This window comes from Eptatretus burgeri, chromosome 17 (assembly GCF_056783735.1).
Source record: "Eptatretus burgeri isolate ZD-2024b chromosome 17, Ebu_testis_v1, whole genome shotgun sequence".
Lineage (NCBI taxonomy): Eukaryota > Metazoa > Chordata > Myxini > Myxiniformes > Myxinidae > Eptatretus > Eptatretus burgeri.
In genome coordinates, this window is record NC_140977.1 from 28345345 (window position 1) to 28367474 (window position 22130).

The 22130-nt window shown below is 42.2% G+C and overlaps 1 protein-coding gene and 1 long non-coding RNA gene across 2 annotated transcripts in view; one reads left to right on the forward strand and one right to left on the reverse strand.

The window, feature by feature from the left end:
- LOC147009629 (wee1-like protein kinase) overlaps positions 1-14740 on the forward strand; it is a 32267-nt gene extending 17527 nt beyond the window's left edge. Inside the window, exons 9-11 of the mRNA XM_085862949.1 lie at positions 12083-12253; positions 12457-12602; positions 13262-14740. Coding sequence (XP_085719075.1) covers positions 12083-12253; positions 12457-12602; positions 13262-13400 — 456 coding nt within the window. The 3' untranslated portion in view covers positions 13401-14740. The remainder of the gene's footprint in view (positions 1-12082; positions 12254-12456; positions 12603-13261) is intronic.
- A 2972-nt stretch (positions 14741-17712) lies between these two features.
- Positions 17713-22130, reverse strand: part of LOC147009630 (uncharacterized) — a 51649-nt gene continuing 47231 nt past the window's right edge. Inside the window, exons 2-3 of the long non-coding RNA XR_015053015.1 lie at positions 20123-20175; positions 17713-20002 (exon numbers count right to left, since the gene is read on the reverse strand). This is a non-coding gene — a long non-coding RNA (uncharacterized LOC147009630). The remainder of the gene's footprint in view (positions 20003-20122; positions 20176-22130) is intronic.

The window sequence follows — 22130 nt, forward strand, 5'->3', positions numbered from 1 at the left end:
TATTTGTACCCAGAGTTTGGAGTTTGTATGACAAAGACAGAGATAGAGACATATATCTCTGTGCATTGTCTGTCACATCTTGTGTTGTGTTGTCCTGTCTTGTCACTGAATTTCTCCCTCAAACTTTTATGAAATCGTACCAAACTTCCGGGCTGCACCTACCTCTACCATGTGTATGTCCTTTGGGTATTTTTTTGGAAACAAAAATTGTTTTTTGAAACTTAAACCTTCAATTTACATTGCTTATGAAAATGTATTATCATGATTATTAAAAATGAATTTGCAAAATAAATGTTTGAATTCTGCTTGGTGTAAACAGTGACAACACGGCAACTCGCGTACTTATCCTCAGTTAAAACAAACCGGGCTCTCGAGCGACGTGTGGTGAGGTGTTTTGAATTGCACAGTGGCAGTTGTTTAGAATTAGTCATGGCCAAAAATATTGGCACCCTTGCACTTTTTTCAAATAAGTCACAATTTCACTGTTAATATTACAGAACCTTTGTTTTTTATTCAGAAATTAATGTATTCGTATAAATCAGAAAATATACAGAAATGGCATTGACAAAATTATTGACACCCTCGACTTAATATTTGGTGGCACAGCCTTTGTACAAAATAACTACAGTCAAGTACTCCCTATAGCCATGAATGAGCTTCCTATACATCTCTACTGGCAGTTTGGCCCCTTCTTCTTATGCAAACTGCTCCAGTTCTCCCATATTTGAAGGGTGCCTTCTCCCAACTGCTGTTTTCAGATCTCCCCACAGGTGTTCAATGAGATTTAGATCTGGACTCATTGCTGACCACTTCAGAACAGTCCAGCGTTTTGTCTTGAACCATTCATGGGTACTTTTTGATCTGTGTTTGGGGTCATTGTCCTGCTACAACACCCATGACCTTCGACTGAGAACCAGCTCTCTGACACTGGGTTTAAACATTGCGCTCCTTGGTTGAAACTGGTTGAAATGCCTTGGTAATCTCCTGATTTCATGATGCCATGCACACATTCAAGGCCCCCAGTGTCAGAGGCAGCACAGAAACCCCAAAACATCACTGAACCTCCTCCATGTTTGATTGTCGGGAAGGTGTTCTTTTCTTTGAAGGCTTCATTTTGTTTGCTGTAAACATAGAGATTATGTGATTTCCCAAAAAGCTCCAACTTGGACTCATCTGTCCACAAGACATTCTCCCAGAAGGATTTTGGCTTGTTCATGTGTGTTTTGGCAAACTCCAGTCGGGCTTTCTAAAGTCTCTCTCTCTCTCTCTCAGTGGTGGGGTCTTTCTGGGTCTGCTACCATAGAACCCCCTTTCATTGAGTTGGTGACGGATGGTGCGAGCTGAAACTGTCGTACCTTGTGTCTGAAGGTCAACTTGAATCTGTTTGGCAGTTTATCGAGGTTCTTTCTCCACCATTCGAACACTCCTTCACTGCAATCTTCGATCAAGTTTTCTCTTACGGCCATGTCCAGGGAGGTTGGCTACAGTGCCATGGGCCTTAAACTTCCTGATAACATTGCATATGGTAGACACAAGAACATGAAGGTCTCTAGACATGGACTTGTCTTAAGATTGTCTATGCTTGGCTACAATCTTGTGTCTGACCTCCTCAGACAATCCTCTGGTTTTCTTTTTCTCCATGCTCATTGTGGTACACACAGTGACACAAAACAGGAGAAAGATTCCTTTTTCCATTCAAACTCGTTGAATGAGTGATTTTTTTTATCCCCCGCCGCATGGCGGAAGGGGGATATTGTTGTCATCCGTCCGTCCATCCGGCGTCAACATTTATAGCTGTGAGTGCGATAACTCATAAACTGTTCGCCATATCGATTTGAAATTTGGGTCACACATGTACCACCTGAAAAGGAAGAACTCTATTGATTTTGGGCATGGCCGGATCCAAGGTGGCCGACTGGGGCGGCCATCTTGAAAAAAATGTTTTTTGTAATAAATGGAAAATCGCTTATCTGATTTCAATTATTTTTCAATGGTGGGGGATTCCCCTTCTCTGATGGGTATATTTATTAAATATTGCAGACACCTGCAACTCACCAAAGGTGATCTCAATTCCAAAGTAAAGGAGAATCACCTGCTTGAAATTTAATTATTTAGAACAACTTCAAAAAAGGTGCCAATGATATTGTCCGGACCATTTTCGGATTTCTGTGTGGAATAAGCAAAGATGCAGTAATTTTTTTTAAACCTTTTTTGTTTCGTTCCACTCCAAACCAAATAAATACATGGATGGACACTAAAAGATTTATTCATTTCAACAATTTTCTGGAAGAAATGGTGCATTATTTGAAAAAAGTGCAAGGGTGCCAATATTTTTGGCCATGACTGTATGTAGAGGTGAGGTATTTTTAATCGTGTGGTGGTGTGTTTATATATATATATATATATATATATATATATATATATATATATATATATATATATACACACATACATACATACAGTAATCCCCCGTTTCTTGCGGGGGTTACGTTCCAAACCTCCCCACGCAAAGTGAAAATCCGCGATGAATGGACGCCGCCCCCAAAAAAACTCATCTGGTCTGTTTGGGAGTGATCGGGTTTGAGGTGCCCGAGATCGACTCGTCTGGTCTGGTCGGTTTGGCAGTGATTGGGTTTGAGGTGCTGTAGATCGACTCGTCTGGTCTGGTCGGTTTGGCAGTGATTGGGTTTGAGGTGCCGGAGATCGACTCGTCTGGTCTGGTCGGTTTGGCAGTGATTGGGTTTGAGGTGCTGGAGATCGACTCGTCTGGTCTGGTCGGTTTTGAGGTGCTGGGTACGAGCAGTGCTCGTCCAACGGCGGAAAACCTTTTTCCTTCCCGAAGCATATATCGAGCACCTTAACTTTCTCCTGGAGCGTCAGGACCTTCCTCTGGCGCTTCGGTTCCTTGCCAGAAGCCTTAGAAGGTGCAGGGCGTTTGGGCGGCATCGTGGGGCTTGGAGAAAAAACGTAGAAAATATTCGAAGTTCACAAGCGAAACTTTGTCTAGTACGTTGTGTGACTGGTCGAGCACTACGCGTTATAATTTATTGCTTAAATAATTTATATTTTATATATTATTACCGCAATGTTCCGGGGGAATCCGCAGAAAAAAATTGGTTACGTTCCAAGGGAAAACCCGCGATGAACCGGGGGCGCGATAGGTGAACCACGATAAAGCGGGGGTTAACTAATATATATATATATATATATATAAATATATATATATATATAAATATATATATATATATATATATATATATATATATATATATATATATATATATATATATATATATATATATATATACACAAACAAAAAGAATGGTGAAACCGTGAAGATTACATGCCTATTAATCAGGTCCTGTTTGAATGTTAATTCCTCAAGACCCCAAAAGACCCCAAAGACACAAGTCACTGAAAGACCCCTGATACCTCAACACCATTTCGATCCTTTACACATTAGACAGCTTAGACCCTTGACCATTTAGACCACTTGGACTTTCTTATATCTCAAATAAATTTTAAATAAATATAATTTCACCAATATTACAAATAAATTTTTGAAAAGAAATGTTTGTATTACGATTCGTGTAAATAATGCCAACAGCAAATCTGTAACGTCGATTTCTGCAACGACGTGTGGAGAGGTGAGCATAGCGAGCCAATCCACACAAGTATGTGTGTGTGTGTATATATATATATATATATATATATATACAAACAGTCAGACCCCAACATTTGCAGTTCATAAAATGTGACCTGCTTCGACATTCATGGCCTTGTGCTTCATATATTCGTCGTTTGTTTTTTATTTTATTTTATCCCCCCCCCCCATGAGATTTTCGACATTTATGTTTTCGGGTGGTCCGTCCATGCTAACTTTCTCTGTTTTCTCTACAACCACTTATCTGATTGACACAAAAATTTCACCATAGATGTGACTACTCGTGCAATGTTTTTGCGATAATTATGATGTCAAAGATCACATGGTGTGGCAGCCATGTTGGAAAAAAGAAAAACAATTGGACCTCTATCTCTGAAACTGCTTCATGGAGAAAATTGAAAGTTAGCACATGTCAAGTTCTTCCCATGGGAAATAAGTGTGATTTAAAAATATTTTTTTGATGACGTCCCACTTGGCTTTGTTATGATGTATTAATTGCATATCGCGGGTTGAGACATAATGTTGTAACTGCATTTCAGGCAAAACCAAATAAAATGGCTTTCATGTCTTTCAACACCATATTTATCTTTCATTAGCAATTTGCAGGAAATGGGAAATTTTCAGTTACAACATTATGTCTCTCAACCCACGAAATATGGTGTTGAAAGACATGAGCCATTTTATTCAACCCCGCCAAAAATGCAGTTACAACATTATGTCTCTCAACCCGCGATATGTCAAACGCTTTATCCGATCAATGTGAAAGTTTTTGATGGTCATCCAGGACTAAATTGTAATTGGTAAAAAAATTCATCAAGTCATCGGTCACGTTGTTCAGCAGCCATATTGTTTTCAACATCAAGCCTTCAAAAATCTTCTCCGAAACAGCTGAACAGATCGAGGATAAACCTCAAGGTCTGATCACCTATCAATAAGGACCAAAAAAATTATCCACCTATGGTGTCATAAGTTGCATGGTATGGAAGCTATGATTTTTTTTGAAGAATAAACATTTTAAAATCTTCTCCAGAACGGCTTGACAGATCGAGGAGAAACTTCACTTGCATGTTTCCTAAGCCTTGGGGATACCAGGGTGTTCACGAATACTTAATAGGTCAAATGGTCTGGCAGCCATATTGGTTTGAACGGAAATCTTTTTAAAAATCGTTCACTTGAACCGCTTCATCAATCAATGTGAAATGTCACAGTTATGATCTAGTAGACATGTGGAATATAAATTTTAAATTTCAACCTGATCGGGAACATGATCTGTAGCCAGAATTATTTAATATTTTTAATCTAGGTTTAGGGATTTAAATCAAACTTGGGACAAATATGAAAATGATGTAATAATATCAGCGGAGGCATATGTCACAACGTTGAAGTTTCCTTCGAGTCCCTTATGACTCACTAACTGCTGGGAACCTTATGCCCCTTTTTACCTCCGCCACCCACCTAAGGTGAGAGGTTATGTTGTCACCACTTTGTCTGTTTGTTTGTGTGCAGGATATCTCAAAAAGTTGTGGACGGATCCGGATGAAAATTTTGTGGACAGGTTGGGTGTGTGACAAGGACGAACTGATTAGATTATGGTGAAGATCTGGATCCGGATCCAACTACTAGAATTTTTAAAAGTGATTCTTCACCATTGAGAGATAGGAACAAAAACGATATATAGCATGCTATTTCAAAAATGTATTGGGCTAGATATGTTCTCGTGGATCAGGCATTGTGTGGCGAGGTATGCGCTCTACTGAGTGCCCTTCTCGTTCCCATTGAAACAATGCCCCGACATTTGCGGATTTGACATTTGCGGCATTTCCCAGGAACTTATCCCCTGCGAATGTCGGAGTCCAACAGTATACATATATTTTATATGGTTAGATGCCAGTTTACATAGGGGATGCATTCCTGAAAGATGGGACGAATATCAAAAAAACAAATCAAAGCGATATTTCTCATAGTAATTAATGAAACTAGCGATACCCATGCACATGCACGGGATAGCAGTACAACATAGCTGGTAGCAGAAGACAGACCGTACATGGGGAATGACAAAAATACACATTGTGCAAAATGCAAGTGGTACTATGGAACGCCAAGACTTCCCAAACATTGTCGGCATGTCCGCTAAGTGCCACAGCAATTTCATAGGGATCGTGTGACAGCGAGCCGAGTTTAGTGTGCAAGCTTGGTATTATAATAGAGATAAGCGGGTGATGCTTTCCTCATGTCACCACTTCACCTCTTATATTTTGCTTTTTACCGATGATATTACCCTTTTTTGTTTGAAGAAAGTTAGATTCAAACACACATGTAAATAAAATTAAAGAACAATTAGCAGACATATTGAAAAAAAAAAAATTTAAGCTTATTTTAGCGTTTTCATTTTTCCTTGCGTTCAAACCAAAGCACGATGTGCAATGTCAGCATTTTTATCTCACCTGAACTTATGCGATCGAGCAGTGTCCATGAGTGAATGAGTGAGTCAGTCGGTCAGTCTGTGAACACTTCAGTCATTATCACTTGTACCAAACACACAATTTTGATGAAACTTGGCCACAAGCTTCATATCTGATGCCTAACAAAGGTTTATTGACCGCATCAAAATCTCTGCTCGTAAAGAGGGTCTATGGGGTGTTTTTTGACCCCCTTCCCCAAAATACAGTGGGGAGAACAAGTATTTGATACACTGCCGATTTTGCAGGTTTTCCGACTTACAAAGCACGTAGAGGTCTGTAATTTTTATCAGAGGTACACTTCAACTGTGAAAGACAGAATCCAAAACAAAAATTCTGAAAATCACATTGTATGATTTTCAAATTATTAATTTTCATTTTATTGCATGAAATAAGTATTTGATCACCTACCAACCAGTGAGAATTCCGGCTCTCACAGACCAGTTAGTTTTGTCTTTAAGAAGCCCTCCCATTCTCCACTCATTACCTGTATTAACTGCACCTGTTTGAACTCGTTATCTGCATAAAAGACAGCTGTCCACACTCAATCAATCGGACTCCAACCTCTCCACAATGGGCAAGACCAGAGAGCTGTCTAAGGACATCAGGGACAAAATTGTAGACTTGCACAAGGCTGGGATGGGCTACAGGACAATAGGCAAGCAGCTTGGTGAGAAGGCAACAACTGTTGGCGCAATTATTAGAAAATGGAAGAAGTTCAAGATATCAGTCAATCTCCCTCGGTCTGGGGCTCCATGCAAGATCTCACCTCGTGGAGCCTCAATGATCATGAGAAAGGTGAGGGATCAGCCCAGAACTACACGGAAGGACCTGGTCAATGACCTGAAGAGTCTGGGACCACAGTATCAAAGAAAACCATAAGTAACACACTATGCCGTCATGGATTAAAATCCTGCAGCGCACGCAAGGTCCCTCTGCTCAAGCCAGCGCATGTCCAGGCCCGTCTGAAGTTTGCCAATGACCATCTGGATGATCCAGAGGAGGAATGGGAAAAGGTCTTGTGGTCTGATGAGACCAAAATAGAGCTTTTTGGTTTAAACTCCACTCGCCGTGTTTGGAGGAAGAAGAAGGATGAGTACAACCCCAAGAACACCATCTCAACCGTGAAGCATGGAGGTGGAAACATCATTCTTTGGGGATGCTTTTCTGCAAAGGGGACAGGACGACTGCACCGTATTGAGGGAAGGATGGATGGGGCCATGTATCACGAGGTCTTGGCCAACAACCTCCTTCCCTCAACAAGAGCATTGAAGATGGGGCGTGGCTGGGTCTTCCAGCATGACAACGACCCGAAACACACAGCCAGGGCAACTAAGGTGTGGCTCCAGAAGAAGCATCTCAAGGTCCTGGAGTGGCCGAGCCAGTCTCCAGACCTGAACCCAATGGAAAATCTTTGGAGGGACTGAAAGTCTGTGTTGCCCAGCGACAGCCCCGAAACCTGAAGGATCTGGAGAAGATCTGTATGGAAGAGTGGGCCAAAATCCCTGCTGCAGTCTGTGCAAACCTGGTTAAGAACTACAGGAAACGTCTGATCTCTGTAATTGCATACAAAGGTTTCTGTACCAAATATTAAGTTCTGTTTTTCTGATTTATCAAATACTTATTTCATGCAATAAAATGCAAATTAATTATTGAAAAATCATACAATGTAATTTTCAGGATTTTTGTTTAAGATTCCGTCTTTCACAGTTGAAGTGTACCTATGATGAAAACTACAGACCTCTACGTGCTTTGTAAGTGGGAAAACCTGCAAAATCGGCAGTGTATCAAATACTTGTTCTCCCCCCTGTAGGTATTTGCTTTCTTCTCTGAAACTACACACAATTTCTCAGTTCCTTCCACAAAACTTGAAACAAGTGTCTACCCTCAGGAGAGCCAGAAAACATCTTTCTCATTTGAAGTCTGAAATGTCAAATCTGTCTCCCTCCTCCAAATCCTGGTGGCATCTAGTTGAGTCTGTTTCTGGTGAATGTTCCCCCTCCATACCCTCCCTAACCTCAAATGGCCGTACAGCTGACACTGCATGTGAAAAGGCTGAATGCCTAAACTCTGTGTTTGCTTCTAAATCTTGTGTCCAAAACCCATCGCTTTCTGTACCCACCTTGTCCAGTCGCACCCAGCTGTTCCTGGACTCTGTTTCCTTTTCTCCTGACAAAGTGGAGAGCTTGCTGTCAAACCTCGACTCAGATTCTGCAACCGGTCCAGACGGCATGAGCCCACATGTCCTAAAAACCTGCTCTGCTGCTCTTACTCACCCTCTCTCTGTTCTATTCACCCTCTCATTTGCTCAATTTCATCTGACATCTGCTTGGAAATCAGTAAATATTACACCTCTGCATAAAAAGGTACAAAAACAGATCCCTGCAACTACAGACCTCCCAATTATCAGCCTTCTCCCAATCATCAAAGTTATGGAGTCCATCATCACTTCAGACATTAAATCCTGCCTCTTCCCAAATGGCTTGATTTCTGTTCATCAATTTGGATTCAGACAAGGTCACTCTTCTGTGGATATGCTGCTTCTGCTCTCCCAACAGTGGATGGAGATCCTCAATGCCAGATGTGAAATCGGAGCCATCTTCCGAGACATATTGCATGCTTTCGATGTGGTCTGGCACCCTGCCCTGCTCACCAAACTCTCTTCCTATGGTATCCAAGGACATTTCCACTCGTGGCTCACAGACTTCCTCTCCTGTGGCAGCCAGCGTGTGGCCCTTTTTGGAGTTCTCTCATCCCCTCTTCCTGTCCAGGCTAGAGTTCCTCAAGGCAGTGTTCTGGGCCCGGTTCTTTGTCTGGTTTTCATCAATGATCTCTCTGACTCTCTGGAAAATCCTCTTTACATCTTTGCTGATGACTCCACCCTCTGCTGTACCATCTGTCATCCCTCAGGCAGCAGCCTCTTCTCTCTCTGCTGATCTGGATAAAATCACAAACTGGTCCAACACATGGAGCATGTCTTTCAATCCTGACAAATCTCACACTCTCACGATGTCTCTCCGAAAAGACCATCTGGAACCCTCCCCCCAATGTACTTTCTCAACAATCCTCTTGAAGAAGTCCTTTCATTCAAACTTCTGGGTCTCACTATCTGCCATGATCTTTCCTGAAAAAGCCACATTTCCAAGCTGGCCTCCAAAGCCAGTCACTGACTGGGCATCCTCCATCATGCAAAGTCCTTCCTTGTCACAGCTTAGCTCCTGACCACATCCAAAGCTTTCATCTGCAGCCTGGTGGGAGTCCTGCTCTCCCCTCTGGGCTGGTGCTCCCTCCTCTCACCTTCCTCGGCTTCACGCTGTGGCATTTAGGATCATTGTTATCTCCCACGATGAGGCTGTCTTTGGGTCTCTCACTCTCTCACCACAGGCAGGTCAGTGGTCTTTCTGTCTTCTCCCATCACCATCTCTCATCTTCCCCCATCCAAAACCACAATCTTTTCTTTCCCTGCTAATCCACCCCAAACCCAACTCCTTCAAATTTCCTGCTTTCCTTCCTGAAAGTCCCTGTCGTGTAAGGACCTGGCAATCTCTTTAGTGTCCATCTTATTTACCCTGTGTACCCCACCCCATCCCTCTCCTTTCCACAGATCTTCTCATGTCTCTGTTCCACAGTGATTTTTTTTTCCTTCCCTCTACCGCCCTTCTTGTCTTCTGCTCTCCTTGTACGTTCTGTGTGTTGGGTCTCATTTAACCTCAACAGTGTATACAAAAAAAAATTGAAACTTCACCACTACTTTCATCACCTGTCATGTACGAAAGTGCATCGACCGCATTAAAATGACGTGCTAATGTAAGCCATCATTCATTTTCTGTGTACCGAGTTTGAACAAAAGCGTTAAATGCTTGTCTGGAAAATGGTTGAGGACGTGTTCAACATGAGGTTGTTTTTTTACAACTAAAATGGCTGCCAATCGGCCATCTTGGAAAAATAAAATGACGTGCTTATGTAAGCCATCCTTCATGATCTGTGTGCCAAGTTTGAACAACATTAGTAATGCATGTCCGGGAAATGGTGCTCGACACCGGTTTTTATTTTATTTTTTAACTAAAATGACCGCCAGTCGGCCATCTTGGATATGATGTTGGAAAAAATGATGCGCATATGTATACCATCATGTGTTGTCTTTGTGCCAAGTACGAATAAAATCGGTCCATACATGTCCAAGATATGGTTGTCGACACACACATGCATGCACAGTCACGAAAATCTAGACCAAATCCATAATCCCCCGTTTTGGTCTAAGTCCAACGGGAGCTAAAAAATGAGGGTCTAATCCAGTGTTTCTCAACCTTTTTGTCCCACGCCACACTTTGATTTTTCAAAAAAAAATCGTACGCCCCACCATGATTGGAGACACGACAGTATATACTACATATGTATTCAAAAGGCTTTATTAAAACAAACTTTATTGCAAATTTTATTCAATTGCTACTCACTTCAATGGGAGCCCTGTCCTTGACGCTGGCTGCAGATTTGCTTGATTCGAGGAACCAATTTTGTCAGTTTCAGCCTTAAATCACCACGTTTCGTGATTTCCAGTCGATTTCTCTTAGCTTGCAGCAAATCGGTAGCAACACTAAATCCACATTCGACTAAATAAGATGATGGAAAATTTATCAATACTTCCCTTGCCAAAGTAGTCGAGTTTGGGTATTTATTTTCGCTCTCCTCAGACAGCCACATCATGGTTCCTTTGATCTTGAAAAGAGTTTTGAATCCTCATGCCCCACCAAAATATTGCCACGCCCCACCGCACCCCACCTTGAGGAACACTGGTCTAAGGCCTCTGGGGGAGTTTGAGTCACTGTTGATCCTGATCGAGGTGAGCTTCAGGACGCGCGGTCCTATTTTTGTTGATGGTATGCAACGTTGTCGGAGGCAAACCTAACCCCGGCAACATCAACCACATGTCATTTGATGAATAACATCAAATTTCACTTTTAGGTTAACACTTTTAAGGTAACACTTTTACGATGCCTCTCCGTCACTCTACAGTAAGATACATTTCTTTATGTGCGATGCAAAGTACAGTAGTTTGTGTGCAGGCTTGGTGGAGGTGAAGGCTGAGGTGACTGATACAAGAAAGGACGTATGCCGTCAGCGACGTGTGTGTGTGTGTGTGTGTGTGTGTGTGTGTGTGTGTGTGTGTGTGTGTGTGTGTGTGTGTGTGTGTGTGTGTGTGTGTGTGTGTGTGTGTGTGTGTGTGTGTGTGTGTGTGTGTTCTCAACACACACACACACACACACACACACACACACACACACACACACACACACACACACACACACACACACACACACACACACACACACACACACACACACACACACACACACACACACACACTATATGTTTAGTACTTTCTAGGTGGGCAAGAAAATTTAAATTTGTCATACTGATGTAACTTGAATCCATAATTTCAGTGAGAAAATCACAAAATAGTTCGTCAACATAACCGAGCCAGGTTTTATGGTGGGATGATTCAAGAAGTGTCTCGCGTTTGCCGTTTACGAATGGTGTAATGTGGTAGGAAGTAGTAAGCATTCATCATTTACGGATTGTGTGCAGTGAGTGGTACGTGTCGCAGTGCATATTTTGAAACTGTTCCTTACACTCCATAGATTGTAAATAGCCTAGCCAAATTCTCTGACTGTACTAAGAAATTAATGACAGCCTGGTCTAACTATTTAAATTTGAAAATTGTAATTACTATACTTGTAAACTTAAATATAGAGCTCTTCTGATCATTCTTGATTCACATGATTTATTTTGCCACTTGTCAAATGCAAGCACAATCTACCTCTTCAAATATATAAAGGTTTTTAATCACCACTTTATCAAATATATAAAGTTTATATTTATTATGTCTGCACGTTGTGTGTCTTGTCAGTTTTTCACTGATTGGTACTATCATCCCACTCCACCATTGTTTTTCCATCAGCGATTCTGCAACTTGCCAAAGGCAGATGTATTTGCTTTGTCATTGACTGCTGTGGAGGCAGCAGGTTGTGGACTGCTGCCTGCAAACGGCCCCGAATGGCACACGATCCGCAGTGGCCATCTCCCTCAGATACCACGACCGCTCTCCCCTGCTCTCACCCGCCTTCTTACGGTAATGCTTCATCGGCAGACAAGAACAATATCCTCTCACACCTACAGTGTAGCCACAGCAAAAGTGCCATCATTGTTGCGGAGAGATAGAGTAAAATCTTCACAAATACCTCGATTTAATATGGTTTCCAACGCCATCTGTAAGTACAGCCACAAACTGCTTTCGCCGGCTCGGGCAAAAACTTCTTGTGCACTCTCTTCCAGGCTATGATTTCTCCTGAGCCGGAGAGAAGACCTTCCTCCTCGGAGCTTGTAAGGCACGCTGCGCTCCTTCCTGGCAGCCGAAAAAGCTCGGCACAACTTCAAAGGGAACTAAGCGAGGAACGCTTTAAGAATGCCTTGTTGGAAAGGTATGATGCATTTCGATCAATTATTTGGTAAATAATTTTGAAACTGCTATTAAAAAAAAGGGACAAAATCCAAATTTTGAAGCAGTTGCTTTCAGGCTTTGTTGTATATTAAAATTTTCCTCCACATATGCAAAAGGAGGAACCCCTTGCCACCCCTACCCCATCCAATCTCCATTTATGCCCCATACCCTCTCTACTTTCACCGATGTTTTGCATCCCCCGCCATTTCGCTTCCACCTACCCTGACGCATTTTTATCCTGGCATAGTGTGTGTGTGTGTGTGTGTGTGTGTGTGTGTGTGTGTGTGTGTGTGTGTGTGTGTGTGTGTGTGTGTGTGTGTGTGTGTGTGTGTGTGTGTGTGTGTGTGTGTGTGTGTGTGTGAGTGAGAGAAACACTCTTGCTTGTCTTAGCTGCTTTTCCTCGAGAGTTGTTGGTGAAGCATTAAGCTAGTCACATTAACTTGGAAGCAGTTCCAAGCCAATGAGCCCAAAAAGGGTGAAACTGATGCCTGTTAATTGTTTATTTAAGCTGATCAATGTATGAAAGTTTAAAATGCTTATCCATGGATTTGATAATGCAAATAACATCTCGCACATAGATTTTCATCAATCGTGCCCATTTTACACCCCCATCTGTTCTTGTTCCCCGAACCTTTGTAGGGAGCTACAGAAAGCTCAAGCATGCGTGCAGGCATCGTCACCAGTGATCGGAGGCGCCCATGCCAAATTTGGGAGCAACCGATCCTCTCGTCTCATCGGCAATAAGATGCCCCGTTCTCTGAGCCTAAACACCTACTGAAAGCCATCGATCCTTTTTGCCATGACCAGGGCTGTTTCTGATGGCAGGTGGAGGCGAGCCTCGGCCCTTTTGCTTGCTTTGTTGAGAAGGATTTTTTTTTAGCTCCTCACTGTGGAAGCTGAGCTCTTTTCGCGGGAGACCAAATTTTACACCTTCATGCGCGTCCTTTGGAAGATGGCCTGCCTTTGTCCGATGGGTTACGAGAACATACGAACCAGCCTTCTGCTGGAGCTGCTGATACGTCGATGATTTCTTCCACTGCTGCTGTTGCTGTTAATTATTTTCCTTGATGTTTTATAGGAATTTAATTAACTTCCTCCAGGACTCTTCCCTTGACCATTTCTCATCCTTGCCTTTGCAGATCCTCAAATTTACTTGGCTTTCCTTTTCCTCTCAATGTAGCACACACGGTTGATATCCAATGTATATTGATAACGGACTTATTTGGAATTCTTCTTCCCATCCCTCCCCCCTCCCCCATAACCTTCAACATTCCCACATCCTTTGTAAAGATTGAACCCCTCCCCTTTTTTTCTTTCTTCCAAAACCCTCTTACTTGGTTTTAAAACAGGTTTCTTTGTCGTTTTAAAACAAAAAAAAAGTTCTTTTATCGTTACTGTTTCAGGAAAAAAAATTGCATTTTGTTGGTGGAACGAGCCTTTCGGTTACTTGTCTTTGAAAAATCTTTTATTTCGTCATTCCTTTGCCATCAAATCTGAAAAAAAACCTTTAAATCCAGTGGATTAATGTCGAATTGTAAGGGGTTTTTTTTGGGTGGGGGGGGCTAATTTGAACGATTTCCGTGACCTCTTAATTTGCCAACTTCTCACACCCATAAAGCACCAGAATGTAAGCTTGTCAACCTCCATTTCACCCATCATTTAACACTACAATTACTGTTGTTCCGACCTTGCTATTCCGGGTTACAAGTAATCTTTAACAGCACGAAGGCTCCATGCTATGAGGCTGTAAACGAGCAGTGTTGAGAGCTTTATACAAGTTTCGATCGCTAGGCTTCACCAATTGCCCACAAATAACGTTAATTAAGAGTAAGCAAAAAGTGTTTCTGTCATACGTGTAATTAACGAGTGCAGTATTTCCTTCCACTTTGGTCTCAACAACCTGTCTACTGATGCAGATGTGCGTACGATACGCAAAACCGTTCATCCATGCTTGCTTAATATGTAGATTGGCCCAAAACGACCAGGTAGTGATGTTGCTGTTGTTTTATTTTGCATCACGTTTTGACATCTGTTCTCAACGGGAATCGAGGAACAAAGTTTCTTGCATCCTAGAGAAAACTGTCTGCCTTTTATAAATAAAAGCCCGCGTTAAATTTGCACCGTTCTGAAATGCTTTGCCTTTTGGTTTTTCCTCTTTTACATTCTGTTGAATAAGCCTTTGCATTCTGTTTTCTTTGTTATTGCAGTTGTAAGTTCTCTCTCTAAGTCGGGGTACTTCGTACATATTTCCTCTTGATTTGGAACACATCCATGTTGATCCCGAGTTTTGGTGCCTCGGTGATGATGTTAAAACTCATACGTAATTGAGCTGTTGTTGAATAATTTGACAAACATTATTTAATGCTGATGGTGCTGGCAGAATAGCTCAGACAGAGTTGGTGGGCATGCCTCTGAGCTGTCTTGTCTGGGTTCAATTCCAAACTAGACTGTAGACTGCCTTCCTGGTGTTTCGTTGCATCAGTGAGTACACCATCCTTATACTGGCAGATAAATTTGGTGTCCCATTTACTGGTATACATTGGGAGATCTCCTTGGTCACTTTGTAAGAGTAGGCCGTTGTGTGTTGGTATGCTGGTCAAATACTGTACCTACTGTGATAGGTAGCACTCTATATGCAAAGCCAGATTAACATTGTTGGCTCCCCATTTAGGGAATCATTGTAAAAGACAGATCGATACAGAAATTGTCTTTGACAGCATACAGCTGTACAGGTTTATTGTTTTTTTTTTCCCCAAGTTTAAGTTAGAGGTGGAGGTGGCTGCCCCGAGGGTGTCACCAGTGGGAGAGTGACAGTCCCTGGGAATCCGCCCCGTTTTGAAATTCTGATGGTGCAGAAGGGCCTTGTTTTTGATTACCTCGAGTGAAATAAAATGTAAACGATAACATGTGGCACTTAAAATAAATGTAATGCACCTTTAAAATACTGTACTTTGTTTTTAAAAAGTAGCTATAAAAATATGTGGAGAGAGATACCCACACACACGTACAGTGCCTTCAGAAGGTATTCACACCCCTTGACTTTTTCACATTTTGTTGTTACAAGCTGAATCTATAATTGATTGAATTTTTAAAAAAATGTCATCAATCTCCCCAAGATACCCCATAATGACAAAGTGAAAACATGTTTTTAGAAATTTTTACAAATCAATGAAAAGCTGAAATGGCTTGCATCAATAACCCCCTGCGTCAATACTTTGTAGAAGCATCTTTGGCAGTGATTACAGCTTCGAGTCTTCTTGGGTATGTCTTTAACAGCCTAGCACATCTGGATTTGGGGGTTTTCTCCCATTCTTCCTTGCATATTTGCTCAAGCTTTGTCAAGTTGGATGGGGAATGTCGGTGAACAGCAATCTTCAAATCTTTCCACAAATTCTCAATGGGATTGAAATCTGGGCTTTGGCTGCGCCACTCGAGGAGTTTCATGTTCTTGTTCTGAAGCTATTCGTGTTGCTTTGGCTGCATGTTTGGGGTCATGATCATTTTCCTGTTGGAACATAAATCTTCGCTGCAGTCTCAAGTTGTTTTTTGCACTCTGAAGCAGGTTCTCCTCAAGGATTTCACTGGATTTGGCTCCATTGTTACCTCTATCCTTACAAGTCTCCCAATTCCTGCCACTGAAAAGCATCCCCAGAGCATGATGCTGCCACCACCATGCTAAACGGTGGGGATGGTGTTGGAAGGGTGATGAGCTGTGTTCGTTTTCCACCAGATGTAGCGCTTTGCATTTAGGTCGAAGAGTTCAATTTTAATTTCATCAGACCACAGAATCTTTTGCTTCATGCTCTCTCTTTCACGTGCCTTTTTGCAAACTCATGCATGCTGTCATGTGTCTCTCTTTTTTCTTCTCAGGAGTGGCTTCAGTCTGGCCCCTCTCCCATAAAGCTTAGATTTGTGAAGTGCTGCAGAGATTGTTGTCTTTCCAGCAGGTTCTCCCATCTCAGCTAAGAAACTCTATAGTTTTTGCTCACCTCCCTGACCAAGGTCCTTCTTGCCCAGTTGCTCAATTTGGTCAGATGACCAATTCCAGGAAGAGTTTGGGAAGTTCCATATTCTTTCCATTTCCTTATGGAGCAAGCTCACTGTGCTCCTGGGAACTTTTAACACTCCAGAAATTTTTATTCATGTCCCCAGATCTATGTCTCTTCACAATTCTCTCTTGGAATTCTTGGGATAGTTCCTTGGACTTCATGGTCGAGTTTCTGCTCTGACATGCAGGCAACTGTGGGCCTTATTATAGAAAGGTGTGTTTCCTTCTAAATCATGTCCAATCAATTGATTAGAGTCCACCTGTGGCCAATTCAAGTTGTAGACATCTCAATGATGATCAAAGAAAATTGGATGGACCTGAGCTCAGTTTGGAGTGTCATAGCAAAGGGGTTGAATACTTTTTGATGCAAGACTATTCAGCTTTTCATCTTTAATTAAATTGTAAAAAAATTCTAAAAACATCTTTTATACATATAAAGGAATTGACTTCTCCCATGCTCTTCTCGCTGAAGAAAGCTGCATAAAGCAACTACGAAAAGCAACACAAGGTGGGTCCTTTGCTGTTTCAAACCCTTCCAGAGTTCCTCCACAGCTGCGACGACATTCACAAAGAGTACACACGAGAATCCCAATGCTTCAAACCCCGCTCTCCCCCTGAAATAACTATCATATCCAGATCCCGATTCGGATCTTCACCAAAATCCAATCAATTTGTCATCACACACCCAATGTGTCCACCAAGTTTCGTCCGAATCCATCCACACTTGAGATATCATGCGACATATTAGTTTGGCCCTATCTCTCGATGGTGAAGAATCACTTTAAAAATTCGAGTCGTTGGATCCGGATCTTCACTAAAATCTAATCAGTTTGTCCTTGTCACACACCCAACCTTCCCACCAAATTTCATCCAGATCCATCCACATCCACAGATCCATTTGAGATATCTTGCACACAAACAAACAGACAGAGGGGTGAAAACATAACCTTCTTCATTGTCGGTGGTAGAGGTAATAAACCATAACAGAAGTAGTCAAATCAAGAATTTGAAAGAGGAATTAAACAAGAACAAAGAATCGAGCAAGAAAAAAGGAATCAAAGGTGAAAAATCAAGATGTCAAATAATAAAACAACTATCACACCACCTTTTTGATCCCCATTGCCTCCGCAGTGCTCAGAGGGGGCTCACATGTGAGTGGTGGAGATCTCCGGTGCTTTTTGATTTCGCAACTGTCGGGGTTGATGTCCTCGTAGCCTGAAGAGGAGCCGGCTCCTTCGTCCTCTGGCAGCAGTGTCTCCCAAAGGGAGGTGCACCCTCTGCCCCGGTGAACAACCACCTCTCCTTTGGAGGGGTCTTTTCTCCCACGTCAAGCCCAGCGCTCGACGTCGCCACCTCCTGGTCGTTGCTCACCACTCCTTTCCACCTCTTTCTCCTCACTCCTCTTTTTTTGGATACAATATTGAGGCTTGTATAAGCGCAAACACACAGAACGTATAACAGAGGGAGCAGGAGACAAGATGGAAGCACAAAACGGTGGGAAGCAGACATTAGGAGGTCTGTGGAAGGGAGAGGGATGGGGTGGGGTACACAGGGTAAACAAGATGGACACTACAGGGATTTTCAGGAAGGAAAGCAGGGAATTTAAAGGAGGTGGGTTTTAGATGGATTAACAGGGGTAGAAAAGATCAAGGTTTTGGATCGGGGAAGATAAGAGATCGTGGTGAACAGCTGTTTTGAAGACCTGGAGGAAAGAGTGGGATTGAAGAGAGTGTAGGAGTTTGTTCCAGATGTGGGGAGAAAAAAAAAGGAATGAAAGGATGAAGGTGAGCAGTGATTCTTGATTTTGGTACTTTCACCAGAAGAGGGGTTGCTAGCAGACCTTGAGTTGAGCACCCTGCGGAAATATGGGGGGGGGGGTGATATAAATCGTGAGGCAGGAGATGAGATGGTAGAAGATGGAAAGACCACCGACCTGCCTGCGGTGACAGAGTGAAAGACTCGGCTTCATCGTGGGAGATACAAATGATCCTAAATGCCTTGGTTCCTACAGCGTGAAGCCAAGAAAGGTGAGAGGCAGGAGCACCAGCCCAGAGGGGAGAGCAGTACTCCATCAGGCTGCGGACAAAAGCTTTGCATGTGGTTTGGTGCTCAGGTGTGCCAAGGAAGGACTTTGCACGACAGAGAATTTCCAGCATGGAAATGTGGCTTTCCCAGGAAAGATCACAGCAGATATTGAGACCCAAAAGCTTTAATGAAAGGACTTCCTCAAGAGGATTGCTAAGAAGGTAGATAGGTGTGGGGGGTTCCAGACAGTCCTTTCGGAGAGACATAATGAGAGAGATTTGTCAGGATTGAAAGGCATGTTCCAAGTTTTGGACCAGCTTGTGATTTTATCCAGATCTGCAGAGAGTGAAGTCTGCTGCTTGTCGATATGAGGGATCAGAAATGGTACCGCAGAGGGTGGAGTCATCTGCAAAGAGATAAAGAGGATTTTCCAGAGAGTCGGAGAGATCATTGATGAAAACCAGAAAAAGAACAGGATCTCTTCTCCCTTTCCTCTCCTCCCTCTTCTCTGTCTTCTCTCTTCTCTGTCCTCCCCTTGTTCTTCCTTACTGTGGAGGGGGAGGGTGACATAACAGGCACCACCATACTTGTTCCTGAGGAAACACCCCCACCCCCAGATGTGCGCATCATCCTTGCATAGCTCTTCGGGAAGGTGTTCCCTGTTGAACCAAAAAGGTTGCACTGCACCTGAGAGGTGCAGTATTCCCTTGCATCTCTCAGATAGCCACACTGTGAGCAAAATTGTTCTTTGCACCCAGAGATTAGGTGGCCCTGTTGTCCACATCTGTGGCATATTTTCGGCTGTCCAGCATTAAAAAAAAAAAACTTGCCCACCGTCCATCCCAATGATTATCCCATTTGGGATATGGGTCACCGTGCCATCCTCCTTGACCCGAAACTTAACCCCATATTGCTGAGTCCCGGTCCATATACCCGGTGAGGGAGGGAGGTGGTAGCTTGGAAGCGCGAGGCTACATTCCTACTTGGTGGCCGAGGCCTACCATGCAGGAGGAAAGCCTGGGAAAAGCAGAAAGGGAAAGACGAATGAAAACACAGGATTAACAGGACAAATATTATAAGATAAACAAATAGACAAGATGTGGGGGGAATAAAAACGTGCAGGACAAACAGCAGTATAGAGAGAGCCTCACACAAACCACCTACCAACGAGGCTCCCAAGCATGTACCATGTGAAATGTCCAAAAACAATCGACATATAAGTGAAACAGACCCACTCACATCTCTCACCTGGGAATGTAGGCCAAGAGTTCCCGCCCCCAGTGACTGGAAAAGCAAGCAACAGCAACCTGTTCCAGGGACAGCAAGTTTAAGTTAACATATCAATTTAAATAATTCCATGGACTTTAACAAGGTAAATTGTGCTGGACTCTTCGTTTCACTCAGAGCCAAAGCTCTGAGCTACTTACACTGCCCACCGCAAAATGGAGGTGCAAGATCGGGTAGCAGAGGTTGGATTTGTCTAAAAAGAGAGCAAAACATCGCCATTTAAAATTGTTCCTCCATGAAGATCTGTATTAAATCAACTGTCATTTAATCCAAATGTTCATGTTGATTTTAAAGACTACTGAAAGGGACAATAAAATGACACTATTGCATCAAGATAAGTGAAATGAACATGTAAAATAACCAATCAGCAGCTTTTCAAATGCAGCGCGGGATGTGACCGCCGTACGCACGGACAGACACCACAGTTCGATATATATATATACATATATATATATATATATATATATATATATATATATATATATATATATATATATATATATATAAATATATACATACATATATATATATATATATATATATATATATATATATATATATATATATATATATATATATATATATATATATATATATATATATATATATATATATATATATATACACACACACACATACACGATAGATTATTTCTTAGCTCATCCTGGAACGTACTTCCCAGGAATTTATGGGATGGTGTGTTGTCCGTCTACAAATACTTTCAACTTCTTCTCTGAAACTACACATGGGATTTCCATGAAACTTTACCACAATGTTTATCACCGTGTATGTACCAACGTTTGTTCATGACATTAAAAAAAATTGGGCCCTAAGTGGGTCTATGGAGCGAGTTTATGGGGAGTTGCCACCCCCACACACAAGAAGGGGGCTACAGGGGGGTTGCCCCCCCAGAGATATTTTCTTTCTCCTCAGAAACGACAAACAATTCTGATGAAACTTCACCACAACCTTCATCACTCATAATGTACCAAAGATAATAATTCATGATATTAGAAAAATCGTGCTCTCAGGGGGTGCAAAGGGGGGTTGCCCCCCAAAATATGTTTGCTGTTTTTCTCCGAAACGACACACAATTTCAATGAAACTTGACCACAACCTTCATCACTTGTGTTGTACCAAAGTTTGTTCACGGCATAAAAAAAATTCCATCGGTATTTACTTTTTCCTCCGTTAAGGCCCGGTCACACCTTGACGTTTTAGCCAACGTATGCCGATTTTTGAATTTTTTTTCTAAAATGCTGGCACACGTTGAATACGTTATGGGTAAGTTTTGATAACATTGAGAGCACGCTGAAAAACACTGCCATACGTCGTTGTACGTTGGCTTTAAACGTTGTACTTTTTGGTTGTCCTCAAATTTTTTCATGCTTGAAATTTCACGACGTATGCCGGCGTATGACTCACACGTTCCGCTACGCTGGCCACATGTTGTATGCATGGTCTGCGATCGTTGACAGACGTCAACACATGCTACTTGTAAGTTAATCATAAGTTGAGACACGCCAAGGTAATGTTTAGCGTACCCGAAACTTATTTCTAACCTATGATTAACGTGTTGTTGGCACGTTACGCGATCGTTACCACACATCGACAGACGTTACTTTTAAGTTACTCATAGGCTGAAAGACGTCGGTATAATGGATCGTCCTTGCGTCAGCGTCCACGTCCACGGCCAGGACACTTATTTGCAGCATTCTTCAAACTTTTCTTCAGCATGACGAGGATGTTCACACTTCGATGTCTAGCTTGGCTATGATTCCAATTGTCCATCGGCAGCGTCTATTTAAAATAGTCGAGTTTGAGCGTTTTAACACGTTCAGAAGAAACGCTTCAAATTTCAAAACCCCAGCGTCAAAAAACAAAGGCGAGTGACAGCAATTTAAATCGTTCATTGTAAACAATGAAAATAGTTGAGTGGTACCGTTTAAAAGTCGTTGAGTGTAAAAAAAATCCAATTGTTGAGCTCAAGCGTCTACTTTCAATAGTGGAGATGCAGCCATTTAAATCGTTGAGTTTATCATTTAAATCGTTAAATCGTTAAATCGTTAAACGCAAGGACGATCCATCATAACCCACACCCTCCCCCTCACACTCACCTACTACTGCCAACATGAACAAACTACTACT